This window comes from Musa acuminata, chromosome BXJ2-6 (genome assembly GCF_036884655.1).
Source record: "Musa acuminata AAA Group cultivar baxijiao chromosome BXJ2-6, Cavendish_Baxijiao_AAA, whole genome shotgun sequence".
Classification (NCBI taxonomy): Eukaryota; Viridiplantae; Streptophyta; class Magnoliopsida; order Zingiberales; family Musaceae; genus Musa; species Musa acuminata.
In genome coordinates, this window is record NC_088343.1 from 5835798 (window position 1) to 5860729 (window position 24932).

At 37.4% G+C, this 24932-nt stretch overlaps 2 protein-coding genes across 9 annotated transcripts; one reads left to right on the forward strand and one right to left on the reverse strand.

The window, feature by feature from the left end:
- Nucleotides 1-154: 154 nt before the first annotated feature.
- On the forward strand, nt 155-14694 carry LOC103987078 (pre-mRNA splicing factor SR-like 1). 8 transcript variants are annotated; one of them, XR_010487537.1, is made up of 6 exons: nt 155-463; nt 4617-4991; nt 6689-6769; nt 7935-8006; nt 11197-11413; nt 11560-13621. XR_010487537.1 is itself a non-coding variant. In XM_065111794.1 (6 exons), exons 3-6 carry the CDS (start codon nt 4704-4706, stop codon nt 14456-14458), a joined length of 1272 nt encoding a protein of 423 aa, XP_064967866.1. In that variant the 5' UTR covers nt 157-463; nt 674-828; nt 4617-4703; the 3' UTR covers nt 14459-14694. The 8 variants fall into 8 exon arrangements, 4 of the variants coding, with proteins under 4 accessions (XP_064967867.1, XP_018683533.2, XP_064967866.1 ...); XR_001978742.2 differs by lacking the exons at nt 11197-11413; nt 11560-13621 and adding exons at nt 8169-8292; nt 13628-13765 and having other exon boundaries at nt 156-463; XR_010487539.1 differs by lacking the exon at nt 11560-13621 and adding an exon at nt 8169-8292 and having other exon boundaries at nt 156-463; nt 11197-11212.
- A 1594-nt stretch (nt 14695-16288) lies between these two features.
- On the reverse strand, nt 16289-19629 carry LOC135614426 (anthranilate synthase beta subunit 2, chloroplastic-like). Its single transcript, XM_065111797.1, has 8 exons — nt 19467-19629; nt 19217-19380; nt 18882-18952; nt 18756-18793; nt 18572-18682; nt 18395-18494; nt 17925-18060; nt 16289-16695 (listed from the first exon to the last, which is right to left on the reverse strand). Exons 1-8 carry the CDS (start codon nt 19600-19602, stop codon nt 16588-16590), a joined length of 864 nt encoding a protein of 287 aa, XP_064967869.1. The 5' UTR covers nt 19603-19629; the 3' UTR covers nt 16289-16587.
- Nucleotides 19630-24932: the final 5303 nt, after the last annotated feature.

Sequence of the window (24932 nt, forward strand, 5' to 3'; positions counted from 1 at the left end):
ACATATATATTAATTTAATACGAAAAATGACTCACTTGAGAGGGATATTTATAAATGTAGATATATTATATAAGTATTATACTAAATATATTGCCGTGTCGACGGTCACGTGAGTAAAACGTGCGACGGGGTTAGCCCTATTAGGCCTCCCGATCTGGTCACGCCACCATCGGTCGCTCTCTCAATCAATCCCTGGCCGCGAGTAGCATCCGCTCCCCTTTTCCATCCCGCCGACTGCGCCGCCACCCCGTTCCGTACATCATCCTCCTCCGTCATCGGCGGCGGTGGCTTGGGTTTTCCCTCGCTTGGTCGGCGCGTTCTCCAATCGCTCGACCTCTTTCCCTCTTTTCGAAGGGCCCAGGATCCGAAGAAAGAAACCCTAAATCCGAAGCCAATCCAAGAACCGACGGGATCAGGCAAACGCAAGAGGCGCGGAGGGACTCCCTCCGGTCCTTCCTCTTAGGTACTCTTCTCCCTCCGATCTCTTCTGACCTCTTCGATTTCTTACTAGTGTTAAGAATTGAGAGGATCAAGGGCAACTATGCCATTCGCTATTTTCTTTTCATTCTTTTACCTGGAAATATGGTCTAAAGCTTTGTTCTTTCTGTAGAGGAAAGTGCGTAACTTAGTCTATTTTTCACTAAGTTTAGCGTTTTTTTTTTCCTGATTCTAGAAGTCGTAGCGTTGGTGTCTGGTATATCCCAGAAAATTATGAGGAACCAAGGGAGGGACACAAATATAGAGCTAATGGAAGTTATGCAAATGTTGGATTGATTTTATTTTTACTAATAGAGCTGGTGTTGTTCTCTCGTAAATGCTGATGAATAGGTAGGTTCAAACTTCAAATTGCTTTCCGTGGTTGTCAAAATTTCTGCAAAACATTCTTTGCTTTTGCCACAGTTTGCTTGTTAAAGATTTGTGAGTTATTTAGGCATTAAAGCATTTAGTATACTGGAGCCGGTGGGCTATGATATGGTGATTCTAGACTTTTTTGGTCGTCTTGGGTTTTTATGGGAAACTGCAAATGAACAAGGAGGAGGTGGCTGTAAGATCTCTTAAGAAGAGGATAGGGTTTGGAGCGGTGTAGGTTAGTGGTTGCATGTGAATTAAGCTCAATTTTTTTTTCTAAATGTTGATCAGTGATTTCAATAGGCGCTCGGGCACTCACCTCGCCCGAGCGTCTCACTTCATGTTCAATCAAACCAACTAAATCACCGATAGGCTCCCTCTCGCGATTTCCCCGACTTCCCCAACCCTAACACTCGCGATTTTGCCGTCGAGATTTCTTCTCCGTTGTCGTTGCTCTTTGCTGCTGCTGCCACTGTCGCTACTCGTCGCTGCCACAATCGCTGCTTGTCGACTTCTCGCCGCTTTCACAATCGTCGCTCGTCGCTGCTGTCGTCGCTCGTCGCTGCTGTCGTCGCTCGCCACTCCCGCTCCAGCTACCGCTGTCGTTGCCTCGGCATCCTCGGTCTTCTCACACTCTTCTCACTATACTGTTAACAGTATATTAACAGTATACTGCTAACTGTATACTAATAATAGTATTTTTATTTATTAGATTAATAATATATTATTTTAATTTTAATACTATTAATTTTTATTTATTTAAAATTATTGTTAAGTTTCATAATAAATGGCAAGTGTACAGAGCAACTCAATAGATTTGATGTAAAATTTTATTGTTTTGATTTTTGAGACTTTTTATTAATATGACATTGTGATTTTATACTCGATTTTCTTAATTTAATAGCATATTTTTTTTATTTAAATAATTATATTAATTATATTATATATTTTTATATTTTGGCATCTCGTTTCGCTTGGGCGAGCGCCTAGCGCCTCGGGCGTTTTTGGACCTTGGCGCCTAGCGTTTTTTAAATCACTGATGTTGATTGCTTTCTGCTTCATCTCATAATAGCTAAATGATGTATTCCCTTCCATTGGTTGTATTTTTTTCTCGAAGTTCTTCCCCACTCGAATGACTTTTACATTCAAATTTTGATATATATTTAAAGCACTTCATAATGAGCAAAAAATAGAGTCAGGTTTTTTGATTAGTTAAGGAAGCAAGGGCTTAAATTGGAAGGACTCGAGTGGCTGTTGCTCATGCAAAAAGATTCATATCGAGCTATAAATTTTGATATATGACTTCAGTGAGCTATAATTAAGCAAAATTTCATACTCGTTATTTGTGGAGAGTTTTCTAGGAAATATTCAGTTGCAAAATACTCGATTGCAAATACATATTTGAGATAAACAAAGTTGAAAGACGGTGAAAGACGGGCGGATGTGTCACTGTTGGTGATTTGGATTTGGCTGAATTTTTTTATACAGCATAAGGTTTATTAATTGGCATCAGAATCAGGGTTAGCCCTTCTAAAAGTAAGGTCTAGTTTCACGGAGATTGAATTCAGTATCAGACTTACAACAAAAAAAAAAACAAAAATCAGGAAGATAATGTAGGAAAAAAATACAGTAAGAAAGAAAAATACAAAAGTATGGAATTAATGAAACAACAGCCTTGCTTTTGTTGCACTTGAGGTTTTGAAAATTTGAAAGTTAGAGGAAGCTACTTGAAATTTCTGGTTGAAACTCTTAGTGTTTACCTATTTTGCTAACTTTATAAATTATATTTATTTTACTAATCAATACATAATATACATAATTTTATCGAGTATATTTTTAATTTTGAAGTAAGAATTTGATTTTGTGTCTAGATTTATCTCAAGCTGTTTAATCTTTTGCTCATGCTGGAAATTTGTAGTTAAAAATTTGATATTTTGCATTTTATATTTTCCATTTACTTTTTTTGTATGCACTTTTTATTTTACACAATTTACTACTAGCTATATCTATTTTGTATGTGTTATTATACTACAGCCTGTGGAAAATGTTTTTTTATCTATTTTTTTGATATTGCTTTTGCTCTCTTTTCTTTTTCTTTTTGCATCTCGTTCTTTTCTTTCTTGATTTTTGAAGGGCTATATTCCCTTTCTGTGAATCCAAGGAGGCTTGCTAAATCTTCTCTTCCATTAACACTGAACATGTCTCCTCCACCCTCTGTTGCCTGCTTAGTGCTGTTGGAATTTTGATTTTGGCAATAAATGTCGATTTTCACATTTGCAGTTTTTGAGTTTGATTTTTGATCGCGATGTTAGAAATGTAAAAGTTTAGCTAAAGAAAATCCAAGTTTGACAACATTGTATGTTTGTTTGATGTTTTGAACTTGCTTTCCCTTATGTAGGATAAGCATCAATCAGAGCTTTCTTTAACTTTGTACTTATGACATTTCTACTGTATCAAGATGCATTTATGTGATCAATATCTATGACTATCCTTTAAAACCATTGAACTTGTTTTGCTCAAAATAATGCACAAGTATATTTATTTCATATATTTCCTTAATATCTAGCATTTGAATGTTTTTGGACATGTGGTGTCATCATCTAAGCTTGAGAAGATATTGTTCTTGTTCATTGTCTTAATTGTTGTCTTAATTGTTCTTGATTGAAGTTCTTCTTTTCTTTCTTTGCAGTGAAGCAATAATATGACTTTAACAATTAGAAAGGCTTACAAAACTTATGTTGGTAGTCGCAAAAAATCTTTCTTGGGTGCTTCGTGCATGTGTACTGGAAGTATCAACTTAAAGAATTAATAAAAGGTTTTTAAAGTGTAACTTATTTTTTATTTTGTCAGTTCTAGGCAAAAATTCTAGAACTAGATTCAGGCATTATGAAATTGGCAACACTTTATTGGTTTGATTTTTTTTGGCTGAAATCACTGTTTTTGACAAGGTTTTTTAAGTTCCAATATCAGACTCTTATCAACCTGTTGTTTGAATACTTTGTACAATTAGAAAAAATGCCTTTATATAATCTTGCAAATCTTATTGTACAAGAAAGAAGAAACCCTGGAATATTCTAACTTAAGGTGTCTACCTAATAAATCTCTATCTTAACTGATGAATTCTTGAGGACACTTTAAACAAGCGAATAAAATTCTGTATAAACTAAATATTCGCAAGAAACATAAATAAAATATAAAATGTATTATTTTCTTTCGTTGCAATAAGATGCATTATGCCAGTTGGTGGGATTCTTATAATCGTATTCAGATCAGTAGGTTAATGTGTGGTTTAGAATGGGTTTTGACCTGTTCATCACAATTTTGAATGATTCAGATCTGTTCTAGTCAGTCTCATGGCATGAAATGTTATGCAATCTGGTATTCACATAGACTGGTATGTACCACTTGTTCTGCGTTTAAGATGCTGCTGCAAAAAATGTCATAATTTTGTCATACACATGCTATGAGATCATAATTGGTATTAAGCAACCTATATTTAAAGACTGACGAAAGCATACATCTAATGATTGATTTTGCTGGTTGGTTATCATTTTTTGTGTTTGGTTATCATTTTTTAACTATATAAATAACCTTGCCATTATTTATTGAGTTTACTGGTTGTACTTGCAGCTAGGTTTTTATGTGAAAAATCACATCTATGTTGCATTGTTGCCATTGATTTCTGCACATGTGATATTTCAGTTATTCACTGAATGATTTAGTTTCTCCCCCTTTGTTAATCCAGCTTTTATATTTTATGCTTACAGGTTGTATCAGCAGTTGTATTGCTGAAAGCATTTAGAGCTTGTTTATCTTGGGTGATAAGTGGTCTCCGGCTAAGTAGTTTACGTGAAATGGAGATACAAACATCTGGCAAACCTATTGATAGTTTGCTAGAGAAGGTTCTTTCAATGAACATTCTATCTTCAGATTATTTCAAAGAACTTTACAGATTGAAGACTTACCATGAAGTTATAGATGAGATCTACAACCAAGTTGATCATGTGGAACCATGGATGACTGGAAATTGCAGAGGTCCTTCCACAGCATTTTGTCTCCTGTACAAGTTCTTCACAATGAAACTCACTGTCAAGCAAATGCATGGACTTTTGAAGCATCCTGATTCTCCTTATATTAGAGCTGTAAGTGTCTCTGCTAAGTGTTATATGCTATTTCTTTTGTTTCTTTAACCTAGCGTATTTGTGGTTTCATTTGTACCTCCAAAGTTGGGAACTATAAGAAGGATGTTGATACCTGATTTGGCTGTTTCCTAGTGAGATTTGTCAATGTTTCTTATTAGGTAAAGTTATTGGCAAATGATGCTGTATGTGGTATCCTCATGACTGAATATATTTAGCCTTAATGACCATCACATGCCATGGTTAACTTTTGTTTCTCACACTTTGTGCTTTGGCACATCAATTGAACTCATATAACAAAATTGTATAGTGTGTAATGTTCAGTTGTTGGAGCATTTAGGTAACAATGTTTTTAATAGGTGCTCGGGCGCTTGCCTAGGCATGTGAGTGAGGCGAGGCGAGGCCCGAGCGCTTCGCATGATCTCCAGGTGATGCGATTCGTTGAAGTGCCGCCTGGCTTCTCGCTTGAGCCCAGGCGTCGGGCACCTCGGGTGAGCACCTGAGGGAAAGTGGCGTAGCACAAGAAATTGGAAGAGAAAGGATGAGATTGGAAGAGAAAGGGGTCCAAGCGAAAAGGGCACTGACCTGAAGGCGAATACAACAGAATCAATCAGTGCTCGGTGGCAGATGGGAGGGAAAAAAATATGATTTTGTTAGAAGGCAAAAGCTAGGGTTTTGGAGGTGGGATGGGAGGGCAAAAGACGTGATGGATGGGAGGGCAGAAGTGATCTCGTTGGAAGATGAAAAGTTAACGTTTTGAAGGTGGCAGATGGGAGGGTAGAAGACTCGTTGGAAGACGTGATCTCTCTTTCTTTCTCTCTCTCTCTCTCTCTTTCATGGTATACCTTTTCTCATGCCCAAGACGTGATGCGTGATGGATAAATAGCACACTAAGTATTAAATCGCAATAAATAGCACCTCTTGTTCTAATTCCGTTGCGTCAAGATACCAATTGATTTATCCATTTCTAGATTTGGGTCAGAAATCATCCTATCGAATGGGATTGAGTTCAAATTATGCATCAACTTAGGCATAGAGGTTAAAGAATTATATCCCGTAATATATATTTCAAGATGGCTATGTGATTTTAAGTTGATGTGACATTTTTATTTCTATGTTCATATTTATTAATTATAGTATTTTTTTTATATTTTAATATCTTGGAGTGTCTCGTTTCGCTCGGGCGAGCACCTAGCACCTCGAACATTTTGAGATCTTGATGCCTTTTGACGCCTATCACATTTTAAAATGCTGTTAGGTAATTTATGCTTTAGCTTGCATCAACTAGGCCTTCCTAGCTAGTTATTTTGGGAACATTTTGTTGGCTCATCAACAAACCTTGCATGGATTCCTTTGGTTCACAACTTCATTGTCATTTGTCATAACTTCACATGCATTCATTTGGTTCACAACTTCATTGTCACTCGCCATAACTTTACTGTCACTTGACACTTTGAGTTCCTGTTCTACAAATATGTTTCATATTTCTCTTGGTGTAAAAATGTTGGTCTTTTGTGTATGATATATACTTGCATTGGTTGTGAACATCGACGGTGAACCTGGGTGTGGATGCAAAAAATTATTATTTTTCTCTAGGTGGATATTTTGATGTGTGTATATAATGTTATAATGATGACCTTATACTTATTGTTTCAAATTACTATCTGTAAAGCTAAAAGATATCGTTCTTGGTTATATAGATTGGTTTCCTCTACCTGCGCTATGTTGCAGATCCAAAGACATTATGGACTTGGTACGAGCCATACATCAAGGATGATGAGGTATTTTCTTTTTTGCCTGGTTATTTTCAGTTTTTAATTTTTAGTTTTTACTGATAATTTGCCTCAAAAGTTGATTCGAGTGACTTCTTTTGTAACTATGATTCTATTTTCCTGCAGAGGCACTTTATTTTGATGCATCTTTCAACTCTAATCTGTTGATGCAATGGTCTTAGCAAGTATCTGGGCAATAATACTTGCCTTTTCAAATTAAACTTATTGCTATTGTATTTTTCTTAATTGTGCTTGTTTATTGATTTATGATTGGATACTTTCACCATCTTTTTCTGCTTTGATGTCTTGTATTCATATCTTATCACCTTTTATAACCTACTTTTGTATTGTGTTAAAGATTTTATTTATCCCAGGTACTATACATTGCTCCTCTATCTTGTGTGAATTCCTATCTATGGATCATGCATATTATATTTCTTGTATTAAGTGAAATTTAGTGTGTACGAATGATTCACTTTGTCTTTGTTCTATTCCTATTTTGTAAAAATTGTCCCTTTCGGTCATTACTATGACTACAATACCCGTTTTTGGTTTTAGCAATTATATTGTCTTCAACAAATAAAATTTATATGCATAACAAACTTATTTGAATTCACTATATTATATTGCTTTCATTCTCGCAATTAAGTCTTGACTATATCTGGTATGGGTTGTACTTTCTGAATGTAAAGGCAAATGTTCACATTGTTATGTCTTGTGATTGGAGGCAATGATGGTGCCCATGCGGGATTGATTTGTAGGGCCATTGTTATCTCCAATTACAAGGCAGGTTGGTGATGGCTAAGCCACAGGCAGGTGCAATAAGTATTTGTAGAACATAAACTCGTGCTTTGCCCTTGGTGATGTTGCGCTTATGTATATTGTACTTATGACTGATCACTGGAGCTCTATGTAGTTTGACTATTTATGCCTATGAATTTATTTTCAAATATTTGCAACTTAAGATTGATTTTGGGACTGAATTTATAATTTGTACTTGTTACTCAGTGGATAATTCTAAGAAGAAAATGGATTCTTGCATGATTAAAGATCAATCATCAAGGCCTCCATAATTGCACATCATCTATACTGGAATAGCTGGTGGTTGAAATATGACAATGGCCTCTTTTGGTACTAAATTCAGATACTTATGGTCTTTGCCCTTTTTTTGCAGGAATTCTCTCCTGGTTCTAATGGTCGACTTACGACAATGGGGGTATATGTGCGTGATCTTCTTCTTGGTCAGGTTAGTTATTTGATTTCCTTTATTGCCTGTCCTTCATAGAATATGCCTGTCAGACAATTCTTTATGAGTGTGTTATTATTTAACTGATTTAGTATTTCTTGCTCATATTTTTGAATCAACAAATTCCATTCATGGTCTTTATCTAATTACTTGTTTTGATAGCTGAAAGGTAATTCATTTTGGTAAATGTCCCACCTGTTCATATGAGATTCTCGGCTTGCATTACCTAATGGAGTATTCCTTGAGAGATCAGTACATCACATCTTTATCAACAATTAAGTTCAAGGTTTGTGATGTTGGTCTTGGAACAAAGTAATCTCTTGAAAGCTTATTGATATTTGCATATACTGTTTGAGTGAGACTCTTGCCTGTCCATTTTTTTGTCATTGTCTTGACTCAGCACTGGTCATCTAAACTTACCACTAGTCTTTCATTTCTTTGCCCGGATACACTTATATTTGAGTATTCAATTTGACCATTTAAGTTTGCAGTGAAAGATGTTTGGTGACCCATGGTAAAAGGAAGAAGAGGAACTAAAAGATATTCCCTGCAATGTTATTGTTCAGTTTGATATAATTAAAAAAACACATGTAAGATGCAAATTGGACCATGTGATGACTTCAGGAACACAAATGATAGATTTTTAGGTGCTATTGCACATCTGTATAAACTAAGGACTTGAATTAATGGTTCAGACATTTCACCACGGAGGACCATTTGCTAAGGACTTGAATCTGTGGTTCAGACATTTACCGCTGAATATCATAGTAGCCAATGAATGCACATAAGATAGCCAATGAATATCAGACATTTACTGCTGAATATCATACTGCCCTATAAATAGTGCATGGAGTTAGACCTTCTATTTAAGCTCATAGGATCAGCTGAAAGAAGAGAAATGGATAGACTCATCTGATTCATGAATATCAAACTTGGATTTGCTTGACCACAGACCCATGGCATTGGTTATTCTTCAGTTGAGTTAATGAAGGTGCGGAGCTTTTTCTTGTCTTTGCATGCTGATATTGATTCTACTTTCAAAATTTTTGGGGATGCATTTTATGAATAAGTTCAATACATTGACTTTGAGCATCTATAGTTTCTTACCTAAATGCAAGATAGATATCGAGATCTTTAGTTTTCCATTTCCATGATTAAAGTGTGATGAGCAGATAATTATATGTTTATGCTCCATCCATATTAAGGAGGATATAATACTAGTGTTAGAAGAAATAAATGAGTTGTTCTAAATTATAGCCAGAGTGTATCTTTCTTATGGTTCTTAGTGTTTCTAATATTTTTAGCAAAGATAACACAACATTTCTATACCGAGCGTATTGCAAATGAAAATGGCATTTGAATCAATGAAATTTAATTAAATGCTGATTTTTGTTTGGAGGATATATAAGGTGTCTTGTACAAGCTGGTTCTCTAGAAAATCTTCATGGTCAGATGTGGGCCACTTTTCTGTTTTACAAGTATATTCCATCCAGAACCCAATCATTAAATATGATGAAAAGAATTTCTATGAAGATGAGAAAAATCTTGTTTTTGGTTCTCTTCCATGCATGGGTGGAGTCAAACGTTAGTCCAGACGTAATTATATAATGATATCACTTACCAAGGTTGCGGGTTAACCTTATATGAAAAAAATTCTACATAGTCTGATGATGGTGGTACCTGAACTACTTAGATCAAGACCTTATCCAATAAACTTAGAACCTTCAGCTGTCTTAGCTAGTAAAAACCTCGATTGCTGATAGCAAGATTTTGGAGGCAAATCCCTTCGTCACTTTTTACCCTTTGCAATTTTTAATAATTTGTTAAAATTAATTAGCTATATACAGGAGGTCATATATTACGGGCTGTTTACACAACTTTTAAAAGCATATGACAATGCTATATTTGACAATTGTTAACATCGGGCCCAATTTTTGAATCATAAGCGAGATCGAATATTACAAACATCATAACAAGTTAAAATAATACAGGATCACGAGAAAGTTATTTAGAGAATAAACCAGTAGAGTGTTTCTATTTGAAATATTTGCTATTTGACCATTGCATAAAATGGTTATTGTCATGGGATATACATACAAAATAAGTTGTGAAATGAAGATCTTTTGGACATGGACAACTTTTGGATTATGATTTAAAATTTTTGGAATGAGATGTTATTTTATGATTATTGACATGAGATAAAACGTGGAAGGACATGATACTAACTACTAAAATTTGTCATGCGAATGATAAAGAAGCTTAAATGTAGTATGGGTGATATAGGATGGTAAAGTTATACAACTAGATTGGAAAATAGGTAAAAGATATGATTGATGCCTAACTTCATTAATTTTTGAAGTGGTGCCCATTTTTACTAAAATTATGGGAAGAGGAGGGTGGCACGTTCATATATTTCCTAATATAATGGGATAAGTGCACACTATTCCCACTAGGTCTGCAGTTGGCTGAAATTTATCTTTATACGATCCAGAATCCAATCTGATTAAGGTGGATTTGAATTAGATTTAATCTGATAGACTGCTTTGTGATCTGATTCAAAGATCTGAATGCTAACCATTACAGTCTGCTTATGATCTGATTTAATGCTTAAATATTTTATCTGACCCAACCTTAACTCTGATAAAATAACTATAAACCAAGTTTTCCATTCCTTTATGTTAACTTGCCAGTTCTCAGTTACTCCCATTAAATGTTTGCTGCCTCTGCATAAGCGCTACGATCACTTTGGTACTTTCAGATAAATGGCATGCAGCCATTGGCCGATACTGGTGCTGGATGGCTTCTTCCTCCCATCATCACTAGATTTCATCCTAGGGGAAGTCTAAGAAGGCTCCTGTTTGGCTAATATTGGCTAACCATAGACAGACTTTGTATGCCATTGTCATTCTTGTGCTTGATTCTAAAGAAGATAAGTGTATTACTTTGTATCAATTTTTTATCAAAGTTTAATTGTGGTAACAGAAAGTGGAGTTTTTAGATATTATAAGATGGTTGATCTGTGTTCCTTTCTGTTGTACTTTGATTGGAACTGGTGAAGGTTTTTGTTCTTGTACTTTTAACCCTATGGAATTTATCATTTGAAAGCAACCTTTTTCTACCAAAGGTAATTATATTTAACATTAATTCTAATGTTTTGTGCTAAGATTTACTCATTTACCTATAACAATAGGTAGTAAGGACTAGGGATTGTCGTTTCGCTCGCATCGGTACGAAACAGGTGGTGCATATTGGTCCGAGCATTGACCAGTATGCGGACCCACCTCAGTTCGGTCCGCTGCATAAGAGAAGTGGGGAACCCTAATTTCCACTTCTCACATGAGCATCGCCTTCGATGTTGTGATCGACGGAGTGCGATCGTGACCTCATGGCACATCGCCACGTCTCAGGTAAGTCTTTCTTCTCTTCCTCTTTCTCCTTCCTTCTTCCTCTTCCATCACTTCGTCTTCTTCTCTCTTTCTTCCTCCTTTCTCCACCGTTCCTTCCTCTTCTCCTTTTTTTTCTTCCTCTTTGGTACTTACCGATGCGTCGACAGATGGTACACCGTTATGGCCTGATGAATCTCCGAGTCAGATCCTGTACCTGGTTTGGCAAACCCTGGTAAGGACAACTATGTGCTGTTGGATTGAATTCTCAATTATTTAGAAGTTGAATCAAACATTAATTATAATATAGCTGATCCAATAGGTTTCTAGTTGCATAACGAGGTTTCTTAAACATCAGTTTGTACCTGGACCAACCGCAATCTAATTATCTACCAATCTGTTTGCAGTCCTACTGATGGTCTTGCTTCAATATCAATATGGGGGACATTAATTGAGAGAGAAAATACATTATTAAGTTCACGAGACTATCTTTTACTTTGTGGTCTTGTGGTTAATAGATGCAGATCTTCGCTTGTGTTTGGTCAGTATCCTCACTAGATGATTGGTCCAAAAGTGATGGTTTTTCTAACTTGATGTCCCAATTATACTACTGATATTACTTTTTTTTTAAAACTCTGATCTGTTCCTCTTCAGATTTTTCTCTGTTTGTCCCTTCTTTTTGTTTCTCTCTTGCAGACCTTAATCCTTTGAGTAAAGATAGAGGTTATAGAAGGAAAATGTCCTATTAATCTCTTGATTGGATTGTCTCATATTAGTAATTTATTCAACCTTGGCTCGTGGATTTTGGCTTTTACATAGTTTGTAACTGCATTATTCTTGGCTTTTCGTGCATCATGTCGAAATGAACACCATAAAGTTTGAGATAAGTATTATGAGTATGCAAACATTTTGGAAAACCGTATAAAGATCTTCACTTTTACTAGTGGACTATTCGTGTAGCTGCCATCTTTATAATTCGTATATTTGCCATATTCGTATTTCTCTTTATGCACTTTTAAAGTCCAAATACATGCCACAGTTTTAGTATTATAATCTTCAAGTGTTTTGGAGTGATTCTATAGGATGTTTAAAGTTTGTTACTGAGACATTTTTTATTGAAAAGGAAAGAAGATATATTGCATTAAGTATCAAGAACATAAAAGGGGGTTTGGGAAGTCAGCCACAGTATATAAAAAATGTGACCCAAGAGTCCGCCCAAGGTTTGCCAGTGAATGCTAACAAAATTACTAGACCTAGGTATGTAACTGAAGTTTACAACTTTGAGCTTAGCAATGAGAGGTAAGATGAAAGGAGCTTGGCAATGAGTAAACTTGAAAGTAGCTTAGCAATAAGCTGCTGCCTCTGTTATTTGTCTATACATGGTGAAATGAAACTGTAATGAAATAAAGACCAGTGCACTGTTGCATATAATGCCGTTAGGCATCTATATGGTAGCTGGTGATTGCATGTAATGCCTTTAGGCATCTAGATGGTGGCTGGTGACTGCACCAGTCTGCTACTTTCGGTCTAGGTTGAACCATAAATCCCTTTTCATCTTCTGTTTCTTAGCAGAATGTTTGATTCCAGTCATCCTTTGAACATCACAAAATTGTGATTAGTTTATGTTGATTGATATTCTTCTCACAGCGGACTGTTAAATGTTGAGAAACTTATGTTTTAAAACTGTCTGGAGAAGCAACAACATCAACCATCTACCCTTTCTTTTATGGTCTTTATGGTACCCTTTTTAGAATTTTGGAATCATCTGCTCTTTCCACATGTTAATTTTTTTTACTGTCACACTGCTGACACTGACTGATCTTTCATAGCTGGGGTCGTGAACGTTTTGGATGCAGTTGAATGTATATCATTCCATGTTACACATTGTATTGCTACTCCCATAGCTTGTCTCCCTCACCATAATTGTTCATTGAACTCTTCATTCCTCCCTAGTGCTGATTGTCATTCACCTCTATGGCGTTCTAATGTGGCAAAATGCTGCATGGTTTTGATTAGGGGATACATATATGTAGTTTTTCCTTTGCAGTCAATACGCATCATTTTGCACTCTTACATTATCAGAAGTAGTTGATTAGTTTGATTGAATAACAACATTAGCATTTTATTCTTTTCTGATCTGAACGCACTGGAAATTTAATGTTTTGGTAATTTTGGTGCTGCTCTGATCATATAAGCTTTATCACAAATCTTCTAATGTTTGTGGGTATAATGATGCAGTACTACTTTGACACACTTTTCCCACGTGTCCCTGTTCCCGTTGTGCGCCAAATTGTGGCTAACCTGGAGAAACTGAAGCTCCCCACCAAGCATTGTGGCGTCACTGGAGAAACTAGTCGGCAGGGCTCAGATGATATTGCCCGTCGCCCTCCTTCAGTAAAAGCTGCTTTGTCAGTCTCATTTGGTCAGCGTGCTCCACACCGTGCATCCACCAGGGACTCTTCTCCGGTCAGAAGGAACTTAGGTCCCATACACGAAAGGAGTGATGGTGATGACCATCGAAGATCATCTCCTAGCATTCGTCGCAGTAGTAGCCGTGACCGACATGACCGTGATCGCTCAGATCGTGACCGTGACCATGATCAAGATCATCGTGATCGAGACCGTCGAGACCATCACCGTGATCGAGACCACTCAGAACGTGACCGGGGAAGGGACTCTGAGCGAAGGCATGAACATGAGCGGCGTGGTGATCGTGACAGAGATTCCCATCGATCCAAGCACTCAGAGAGGGATTCTGGGAGAAGGGATCATGAAAGGAGTGGGGGAGATGCTGATGAGTATAGACACTCCAACTCGAGACGAAGCAGAAGCAGAAGTAGGAGCAGGAGTCGTAGCATGCATACCCGTGGTGCAGATTCTGACCATCGCCCTAGTCCTTTCGGAGATGAAAATAAAGAGAAGACAAAGGCTGTTTCAAGCAATCTGGCAAAGTTGAAAGATTTATATGGTGATGGAAGTGACAAGAAAAGCAATGAAACTGCCGATAGGCTGCGCAAAGATACCAGCACTGAAGAGGTTATCAGACTTGGGGGTTCCACATGGAGATGAAGCCAATTGAATTTGATTTGGAATGATGTTATTTTGTAATATCTACTTGGGGTATTATAGTAAACACATTTTGGAATTAGTTGTTGGAAACTAAATCACCTTGGGGATGAAATCTGAGACTTCCCTATGTTGGTCTTCCTCGGACTAATCTATTAGTGCCTGCCTGCCTTTTCCAGGAGAAACATGCATGATGCAAGAAATGTATGATTGAAATTAAGATTTATATTTCGTTTCAAGTTCTTATATTTATTTTATTGCTCAGCGTTTGTTGATCAGGTGATGGAAGAACTTTGTCGAGACCAAATCCAACGCTCCTTAGTCGACCTAAATCTCGTTGACAATTCAACCCTCAACCCTAGAGAAAAAGCAAATCCATACCCAAGACTTCCATTGGTCAATTTACAATCTAGAGTAGCCGACCCCACGTCGTCGTCGAACCATTGACTGCCAGCACACGTCAAGTGGAAAATTTTCGTGTCTGCATCGTGTCAATCCACAATGCAACGCTTGGCGTGTGGATCGATCGATCGAGATCTCTCTCTCTCTCTCTCGGCTTTTGATGAATGACTTCTCGCCTCCTCCTCCCCAACCTCTCCCTTACCCCAACGCATCGCCGCGGCTCAGGGGCTCTTCCCCGGCCTCGCCCTATCTCGGCATCCTGCACCACGTTCGCTTCCTTCGGCGGCGGCGATCCGCGTGCGACCCGAATCCCTTCTCTCGCCCTATCTCCGTTCGCTTTCCGTGATTTATTCTTCAGCTTGCTGTCTTTGTGAGATTTCAGCGGCCGGAAATGGGGTCGGGATGGTACCGAGGTGAAGCTCGATGATTTCGAGAGGATGGTCGGCTGAGGGCTTCGGGGTTGCCGATGGCAAGAACAAGACGAAGGACGCGCGGCCGATCGTTGTGATCGATAACTATCTATGATAGCTTTACCTCTAGTCCATGCCAGGTAATGTCCTGTAACCAGAAAGACGAGGGATGGATCGACCGATGTGGTGTCCTGTAACTATGACTGCGCTTATTATGGGTTGATCTCCTTTATTATTAAGACATATCGGTAGTTCCTTCAAAAAGAAATCCCCCTTTTATTTTTTTGGCTATCTGAAGCTGAAGCATATTGGAGTAGATTTTGAGGTTTACCGCAATGAAAGTATCTAATTTCCTAACAAAATATATGAACGTGATGCATAAAAAGAAAGGAAAATGATGGTGAAAGAGTAGTGATGAGAGTGAAGAATAAAGAACAAAGCTGATAAAATAAAGCAAAATAACAATATAAAAAAGAAAGCCAAAGAGAGTGATGATGATAGTTGAGAGATGAAGGCATTTTTTCAAGATATCTCCAATAAATAATAACTAACTTAGAAGCTACTGCCAGGCAACACATGGTGATGGACATGCAGAATGATGAGCAGAAACAGTGAGTGTGTTCTCCAAAGAAGTCATGGTGAAAGGTACTCAATCAGCAGCAGCAATAGGCAACCTCAGGCACACAGTCTCTCTGAAACCATGATGAACATATGTTGCTGCTGCCTGCCTTGCCTTCATCTTAGCAGATGTAACTGAGAACACAAGTCTACACATGCATGTATGTCATCAAACAAAAGAAGAGAAAAGAAACCTGTGATGATTGATGGTAGGAGAGGAACCCTTATGTTTGTGCCAGTAACTGCAATTGACACACATGATTAGGGTGTGACCCCTATGAGATCTCCCTGGTCGACCATCCATGAAATCTCTGGTCCAGCCACAGGTAACACAGCAGGAAACCAAACAACAGGCGGCAGTAGGATAATTGTTCCTGACAACAATCCTACTTCACTGAATATGTGACGGAAGAGGTTCCTTGATTGGTCTATTTAATGTAATAACCCTGCAGATTTACTAACAGCATTCCCTTCATCAATAACATGATTCCGAAAACAGCCAAGACGATGCGAATGGAATCCTGAAAGTTGTAACAGAGATATCCTGTCCTCGGATGGAGGACCACGGTTCGAGATCAAGCTATTATCATGACAATCTTCGTCGACCACAAAGCAAAAAACACATTATTTATTTTACTGAGTTCGACAGGTTTTACTTCTTTCATCACCTGATCAACAAACAGCATTTGGAGACCTAATTTTTCATGACTTGGAATTTTGTGCTTCCAGTTTCCCAGTAAGTTTGATAAAGTTATGCACCATTATTTTACCTTCGGTCGTTATGATACTCTCCGGATGGAACTGCACCCCCTGCGACTCAGAACCAAAGAACAACAAGTTTAGCTGCTATACGAATATGCGATATACAATACACCATGCAGCATAGCTCTTAATCCACATGCAAACCTGATGCACACGAGAACAAGCTCAAAGTCATGCACAGATGTGAACTGGGTACCTTGTGCTACTGGATATGTGGACGGCAAAAAAGAGCAAAAATTCATGTAAAAGACAAGTGTGATCAGTTAGGATGGTTCTACTAATGTTAATCTCAGTGGTCTGCCATTGAATTGTTGCCATGATTACAGAAAAAAATTCCTTCGCTATCTCAGTGATAACACATTAGATAAATCATCTGAAAATAGAGTGATGAGAGAATGCTTACTTCGGTTTCTGTTACTTGTCAAATAATTAAAGGACATCTGAACTAACTTGTCAAATAAGCATTCAAAAAGGATAGAGAAATTCCATAGTAGAGTTCTAAGAAAATCAAACTCGAAGAGGAAATACATTGATATGCCTGTATCGAGTTGTACCTGAATCACATTGGAAAGATGAAATAGACAATGTTCCCTTTTTTTATGAGTGGACTAACTCATGACAACAAGAATCATCTACCGACACTTATTAGAGGTCTAATCTAATTCACTACTCAGAAAAGAATAAATGTGAGATAGTTTTGACCATACCACCAGTATGTTGTTCCTCTATGTTTTATTGACATGGTTAACCAGGGTCTCTGTGACCATCCTTGAGAACTGAAAGTGGCAGTTTAGAATTGACTGTTCAAGTTTCGCTGCATCATTCAGAATGCGAATAGAAGAAAAGAAAATGGCAATATTCGGATGGTATATGGGTAGGTCACAAGCTCTAGGCAGGGAGAGATGACCTGGTGAATAGAAAAATAGTGTTCACTATCAGACATAAATTCATTTAGGCAAATAATGAAGATCAGTATATATATTTGATTCCTTATATGAAGAATTAGTCGTGACGAAAGCTGACTTCATTTTTCATGAACAGTAGATTTGTTATGGAACGTAGAACATAATTTGTTTTGGATGAATAGTCAATATGGACGAGCTCTCCTCTTCCATCCAATGATCTGACAGAAAAAGTTCGCAACTTGAAACCTTTATAGTCTATTTTGTTGATTCAATGAGAAGTTTCCACAAGTCAGCTGTCAACAGATTCAAGCACATTATATATCAAAAGAAAGAAACCCAGTAATGACAAAGATAAATGACTAGCTGACACACCTGAATATGTGTATACTTTTTGTGTCGAGCAGCCATAATTTGTCCATCTTCAGTCCATGCCGTAATATCAAGAACATTATTAGGAAAGCTATCTTTGTCAATCACAAGACTATGATATCTACCAGCAGTGAATGGGCTGCAAAAGAACAGTGAAAATGACAATATGTTTGCTTATAAAATTGAAGATGCTGATAAAAAAAATACGTTGATCTCGTTCATTAGGAGATAAGGGAAGAGTTGAACAAGTCCTGTTGAAGTTTTCTTTGCGTTGAAACACGGTTATGTTTTCTTATGACATTTTCTGGGTTTCAGGGTCAGACCTTACTTTCCTTTATTAACAATTTGAAATGCAACACATAACATCATCTGGCACAAAATTAATCAAGTTACATGAACAATGCAGAAACTACCAAGTAGAAATCATTTAGCAACAGAGAACAAGGATACAGCAAAAGGCATACAGATCTTACTTGGGCAAGCCACAGAATAATGTATCATCAAGTTCTTCATCATAGTAAACAAGTGAGCTTTTCCCGTGCACCACACCAGAAGGAGAACGAACAATCTTTCCTGTAAGATCAATGCTCTTATTAAAGTGTCTATATAAGTAACAACTCATTACATTGATGCACCTGCAACATTCATACCTCCAAAAGCCTCTCCTATGCACTGCAAGCCCATACAAACTCCAAATAGTGGTACAGAGGGACCGAGTTCCAGAACAGTTTGCAAGGATATACCCGAATCTTGCGGTGTACCTTTAGAAGCAACAATTCAAGATCAACATTTTGGGACATAATTGAAGTAAGACGATCATTGCAGAGAGCTCACCAGGCCCTGGGGAAATAAGTATTCCTCGCGGACATTTCCTAAAACAAAATTATTGCCTGCTTGGTCAGTTAAATAGTTTAAGGGATTGCTTGAACAGGTGAAACGAAAAGGACAAGATCAACTTACTCCTTGACCTCTCCCACAGTGATTTCGTCATTGCGGTAAACCTCAAAATCTACTCCAAGCTCTCCAATATACTTCAGTTTCAAATGGCAAAAAATTAGGGAATTTCTTTTTTGTTGCATTAAAGGAACTATCAATCTGTCTAATTATGCATAAGTAGATCAACCCATAATAATCACAGTCGATAACTCGTCTTCTAAAGATGCCAAGCAAACAGAATCGCAGCAATTCAACAAAACAATCACATTCCGACGAGCAGAATCAAACACACATCGAGAACCACAAGATCCACGGCATCGGTCAATCCATCCCTTGTCGTTCTGGTTACAGGAAATTACCTGGCATAGATTATAGGTGAAGCTATCATAGTTATCGATCACAACGATCGGCCTCGCGTCCTGCGTCTTGTTCTTGCCATCGGCAATCCCGGCGCCCATCGCCAAGCACCCTCTCGAAATCATCGAGCTTCCCCTCTGTACCATCCTGGCCCAATTCCCAGCCGCTGAAACCTCACAAAGGCAGCAACTTTCAAGAATAAATCAAGGAAAACGAACGGAAATAGGGGAAGAGAAGGGTTTCGGGTCGCACGCGGATCGCCGCCGCCGAAGGAAGCGAAGATGGTGCATGCTGCGTAGATAGGACGAGGCCGGGGTAGAGCCCCTGAGCGGCGGCCGTGTGTTGGGGTAAGGGAAAGGTTGGGGAGGAGGGGGAGGCGAGAAGCCATTCGCCAAAGCCAAGAGAGAGAGAGAGAGAGAGAGAAAGCGGCACTTCAAGCGCTGTACTGTCGTGTCGAATGAAACGATGAAGACAGGAATCTTCCTACATGAGGTGTGCTGGCAGGCTATGATTCGTAAGCGCTGTGGGGTTCGTTATTTTGGAACGTAATTGGACCAATGGAAGCCTGAGGTATGGCTTCGCTTTCTTCTTTCTTCTTCTGGGGGTGTGTTGTCGGCGCCGTCAGGCTGCAGTCAACGAGATTTTGCGCCAATAAAGAACGTTAGATTTGGTATTCCGATGAACAAAGTTCGCCCACAGATTCGTCGTCGTAGAAAGGGGTTTTAACGTTTCCGTGCTTGGGAAGACCGTATACGTAAGCTCTTGATCGACTCTCTACTGTATGAGTTTACGCAACATCTAAATCTTAAGACCCTCATAATTAATGCATTGAGCGATCAAGAAAAGAAGAACACTAAGAATCCATTTGGTGTCGTATCCTATCCTTAGCGAGCAGTGGTATTCCGAGACCACCACCACTACTCCTGCGACGCCCCCGCGGAAATCGGGAAGCGAGACCTGCTGATCTCTGCGCATGGAGCGCACCTCCAGAAAGGAGCTGTCTCCGAAGAAGAACCACAGCGAGCGAGGGAGACTGAGGGGGTGTGGGGAGAGGAGGATCCATCATCGTCCTCTCACCTCCCACTTCCTCTTCCTATCGATCTTCTCCCTTTCTCTTCTTTTGGCCCCCACGTCCCACTGCCTCTTTCTTCCCATCTTCTCCTGCCTCCTCTTCTCGGTCTCCGTCAAAAGATAATTATTATTGGTTGATTTGTATTACATGACCGTACACTTATGTAGATGTTAATGATAAGATATATGAAATGATTTTGATCAAGAATAAAGATAAAGGATATGCTAATAATCTTCTATGATATAAATAAATAAATATATCTATGATTTGGTATTTATTATTTGTGTGATTTTAGTAGATATGATTTGATATTCATAATCTATATGATCTCTATAGATATGATTTGATTTGGCCTAATATACGCTGATACCTTGCAATATGAGTAAGAGAAGATGAGGTTTTGATAGAGATTTTATGAGAATATCAATCAATTAATGAAATAGACATTCATATATCTTCAGTTGATATTTTATTGCTAGACGAAATGATGATTAATAGCTATATTCTTCGTTTGGAAATACAAAATTAGATTTACATGTAAATATGTAACACCAATATTATCACAATATATAACTTATGAAGATTTTAATAATATATATATTTCAAACAAAAGAGATGTGATCTATGAAAGTTCAATTGTGGTGGATATCATAACTTGAAATTTTGATTATTATCATAACACTAAAAAAATATGATTATTATCAAGATGTATAACATATGTCGTGGTTGAAGTGAAATTATCTTGATTACTAGCACAATTTGCATCCGATAAGATATATAAATTTAGAGATCGGTTACGATGAATATGTAATCTATAATACAAAGTATTCTTCAAATATCATAGTAATCGTTTTGTAGTAGCTCAATGTATTTCTCTAGGATTAAGCATAAACCTCACAAGTTTATTTACAAAATAAAGTATCTAAATGTGTAAGAGATAGATATTTTAAAGCTCAAATAACACTTCGATATTGAGTGACATATATAGAAAAAGATTTATCCAAGTAAAAGATATTAAAGTAACAATAAAATGTGTACTCCTTTAGCACTTTGAAAATGTGTACTCCTTTTAGTCGATAAGTCTTTATTGTATTTATGTAAGAAAATTTCCTTTTGAACATTGAATACCTCAATACCCAAGAAATAATGAAAGTCATAAAAAATATTTTACAGTGAACTTGTGTGAGAGTGCATGTAAGAATTGATCGGTAAGGAATATATTATTGCTTATGATAATGAGATTATTAATATATATAAGAAAAAATTTCGTGTGATCATCGCAAGAATAAATGAATAATGATATATCATATTTAGAGTTGATAAAATCCTAAGATACGAAAAATTATTTATGTTCATTATACAATACTTCGAATGCTTACTTGAGTCTATATATTGCTTTATATAGTCGATAGACGTAAGATAAGCATGTTACATCAATAAATCTCAGGGTTGTTACATAAATATCTTTTCGTTGAGTATTATATGAAGAGATATTATTCACATTAAGTTGATGAAGCCTCCAACCATGATTAATAGCTAAGGAAATACCCACTTGCACTTTAGTTGGTTTAACAACCAGATGAAATACTGTATGATAATCATTTCTAGAATATTAGGTGAAATCTTTTGGCCACAAGTTTATATCACTCTAAAATCTCATTTTCTAGAGTGTTGGTGAAATCTTTTGGTCACAAGTCTGTATCACTCTAAAATCTCATTTGAAGGAAATCATTTAATATGAAAGACTCGTTTAGAGACTATTATACTCTAAGATGATCAAAAGAATTATATTACAAGGGCTATTTTTTATATCCCAAGTTTAATCAAACAATTTATTTTCTTATTTTTCTCATACAATTAGTCATAAAATTTCTTTCTCTGCCGGTGTAACTTATTCATAGTTCATCTTTTCTTTGTGGACCAGATGTCAGCTAATAATTTCAGAATTATGTTTTCCTTAGCAAAAGATTGATTGTGTTCTCTGAGTGGCATCTTATAAATGTTGTTTCTGTTTGGGATTACATGTTTATTGGAGAAATTCTCTTGTAATTTCATCTAAGGCCTTAATTTCTTTTATTTGTTGATCTCTTTTGAGCTAAGTACCTATGAAAACTAAGTGCTGAATTTTTTCTGAGATATCAAATTTTTATCATATGTCAGATGATTCAGAATCTAACTGTTACTGCCACTGATATAGTAAAAAAGCATCTACCCAGATGCTTGTTCTTGACCTTTTCTTTCTTTTGAAAGGATAAAACTCAGTTATTTTGACCTTAGATTTGTTGTGACTTAAGCCTTGTGGTTGGGATGCACCTAACATAACCTTTTTGCTCGATTGATCGATCATATATTGCTATAACTACAAGTTATAATTCATCTGTTAATCATCTTCAGATCATCATCCTTTTCTCGCCGATCGACAAGTCAAAGAACCAAGTTTCTACCAATAATCATAACAAGATGTTGCTCAAGTTGGCAGTTCCAGAGCTGCTTGAGACCTTTTTAACCAAAGCCTGATTTATCATTCATCAACGTTTTGATCGATTCTTTCAAACTCGAAGGTTGTCTCTGGATTCCCCTATCAGACTGTCCTTGACATGATCGGGAAAAGAAAACCAAGCCATAAATCCTCATCTCAAATCACTAAATTGAATTTGATCGAACAGTAGATATCAAGGTCATAATTGTTTGTTCATGCTGTCTTCCACTCAGCGATACAAGCCATATCTGTTGCATTTGGAGGCCATGCTTGACAGGGACAAGAATGAGGCCTCACAACTAAAAATTGGTTGTGAACTATCAATCACTGAAGTACTTATCAAGCATAAGGATGGAGGCTTTGCACACTCAACTTCAAAATATTTCATGTTTGAGGCATATCTTTCTGTGGTTTTTGGGGCTATTCCCAGGATGGGGCTTGGCAACTAATGATTGTTAGGGCACTGTCAATCACTGCCTGCCCTGACAAGGATGAGGATGGAACATTGTAACCAATGATGTCTATTAACTACCCATCAGAGTTTCTCTTGCTAATTTTGATGATTTCCTAAATGTCTTTACCAGGGAAGCTGAATGATTCCATGGATTTATGACTTTTAAGAACAAGCAACCTCAATCTATAGGACATGGCTTTTATTAGATGGGTGGATGCTTGGGAGGGCAAGAAAACAACTTATGTTAGACATGGAGTCCACCACAATTATGTTCAGCTTCTGTGAGGGCAGCTTCCAAGGTTAATGAGCAGAGCAAAGTATGCTATGAAAGGATGCTCAAACTGTAAGAAGAGATCCAAAAAATCCTATGATTTAGGGACAAACAAAGGTTCCTGGATGAGTCATACTCTTAAGGCAGTAGAATCTTCTCCCCTTGTTGGCAACCACTTCTGCAGAGGTTACACAAAGCAGCAGCTGGTAGCAGCATTGACCACCCCTTTACCACAAGTGTAATTGATGCATATGATATATATCAAGATCTGAAAAATTGTCTTAATGGATAAGGTAATGGAATCATTAACCATGCAGCTTGACTCTATAAAGTATGATGGTCTGAGGAGGATCAATGCACATGACTTCAAATTTCTGGACTCTTGCAAGCAGAAACAGTTTTTGTAATTTGGACTCTACTGTGATTGAAGTTTCAATGTCATCGACTCAAATTATGCTAACAGGTAAGTTGTCGCCCATTTCCCATGGCAGGAGCTGGAAAGTAGCTTTTTAGCTGTCTCTAAGACTCGAATGATGCAACAAAGGCTAACTAGTTTGCTTGTTGAATAGCTAATTATTTGGAAGAAAAAACTGGGTAGACATCTTGAAGTATCTGACAATGGTTAATGTGTATCAACCTGAGAAAAATCAATCCAAAAAAGATTGTACGGAAAACTTTGATACATCCGGTTAAAGATTTTGGTAGGCGCATTTAAACCAGGCCAAAGGAAGCAACAAGTCTATCCAATGGGAGAACCCTGACATTAGTCTTATCAGTCTTAAAGATGTAGAAGAAGCACAGTGGTAAAAGTTAGCAATGTGTAATGAAGGTTCTTGTCCTGAACATACAGTCGGGCATTCATTTGAATTCCATGATGACAAAGAAAAAAGACTACATATATGTTGGAAAATTGAAGAAGGTTGGATATTAATTACTTGACGGGGTTGTTGGATGGTCAATTGTTCCTTCTGTCAGAATGCTTTCCAGCTTCCCTGTACTGTCCTGGATGGATTCAGAAGCTGATGGCAAGTCAAATCTCCATTCCTCATCTTTCCTTGTGTATGTATGTAAGCTTATGGACTGGACATTGAAGTTGTGGATGGCAAACAAGAACCTACCATCTACATGAATGCTCTCTTTTGTACAGTAAATCATGCACCCAAGTGGTCTTTGTCCATCAAGGTTGCTGGTGTTTTGAGATGCTTGTGGACCTCCAGTTGGTGCCATAAAGATTAGTTCATGTATGGGATTCAAGACCAAATCTTATTCTAATAAAAGTACTATTGACTTTTTTTTTGACTCTTTGTTTTTTGTTGGGAAGTAGCTGTTCGCGTCTGTTGCACTGGAGAGAAACTCACACAATATCAGTATCTTCATGGTTGCACTGTGGTGGGTTTAGACAATGGTCCCAATTTGACATTGATGTTAAAAGTAAGACAATG

Coding starts and splice junctions, on each gene's coding strand:
- LOC103987078 (XM_065111794.1), top strand. CDS start 4,704: ATGGAGATACAAACATCTGGCAAACCTATTGATAGTTTGCTAGAGAAG. Junction 4,992..6,688: donor ATTCTCCTTATATTAGAGCT/GTAAGTGTCTCT, acceptor TTGGTTATATAG/ATTGGTTTCCTCTACCTGCG. Junction 6,770..7,934: donor CATACATCAAGGATGATGAG/GTATTTTCTTTT, acceptor CTTTTTTTGCAG/GAATTCTCTCCTGGTTCTAA.
- LOC135614426 (XM_065111797.1), bottom strand. CDS start 19,602: ATGGCTTCTCGCCTCCCCCTCCTCCCCAACCTTTCCCTTACCCCAACA. Junction 18,794..18,881: donor ACTGTGGGAGAGGTCAAGGA/GTAAGTTGATCT, acceptor ATTTTGTTTTAG/GAAATGTCCGCGAGGAATAC. Junction 18,495..18,571: donor CATAGGAGAGGCTTTTGGAG/GTATGAATGTTG, acceptor TTGATCTTACAG/GAAAGATTGTTCGTTCTCCT.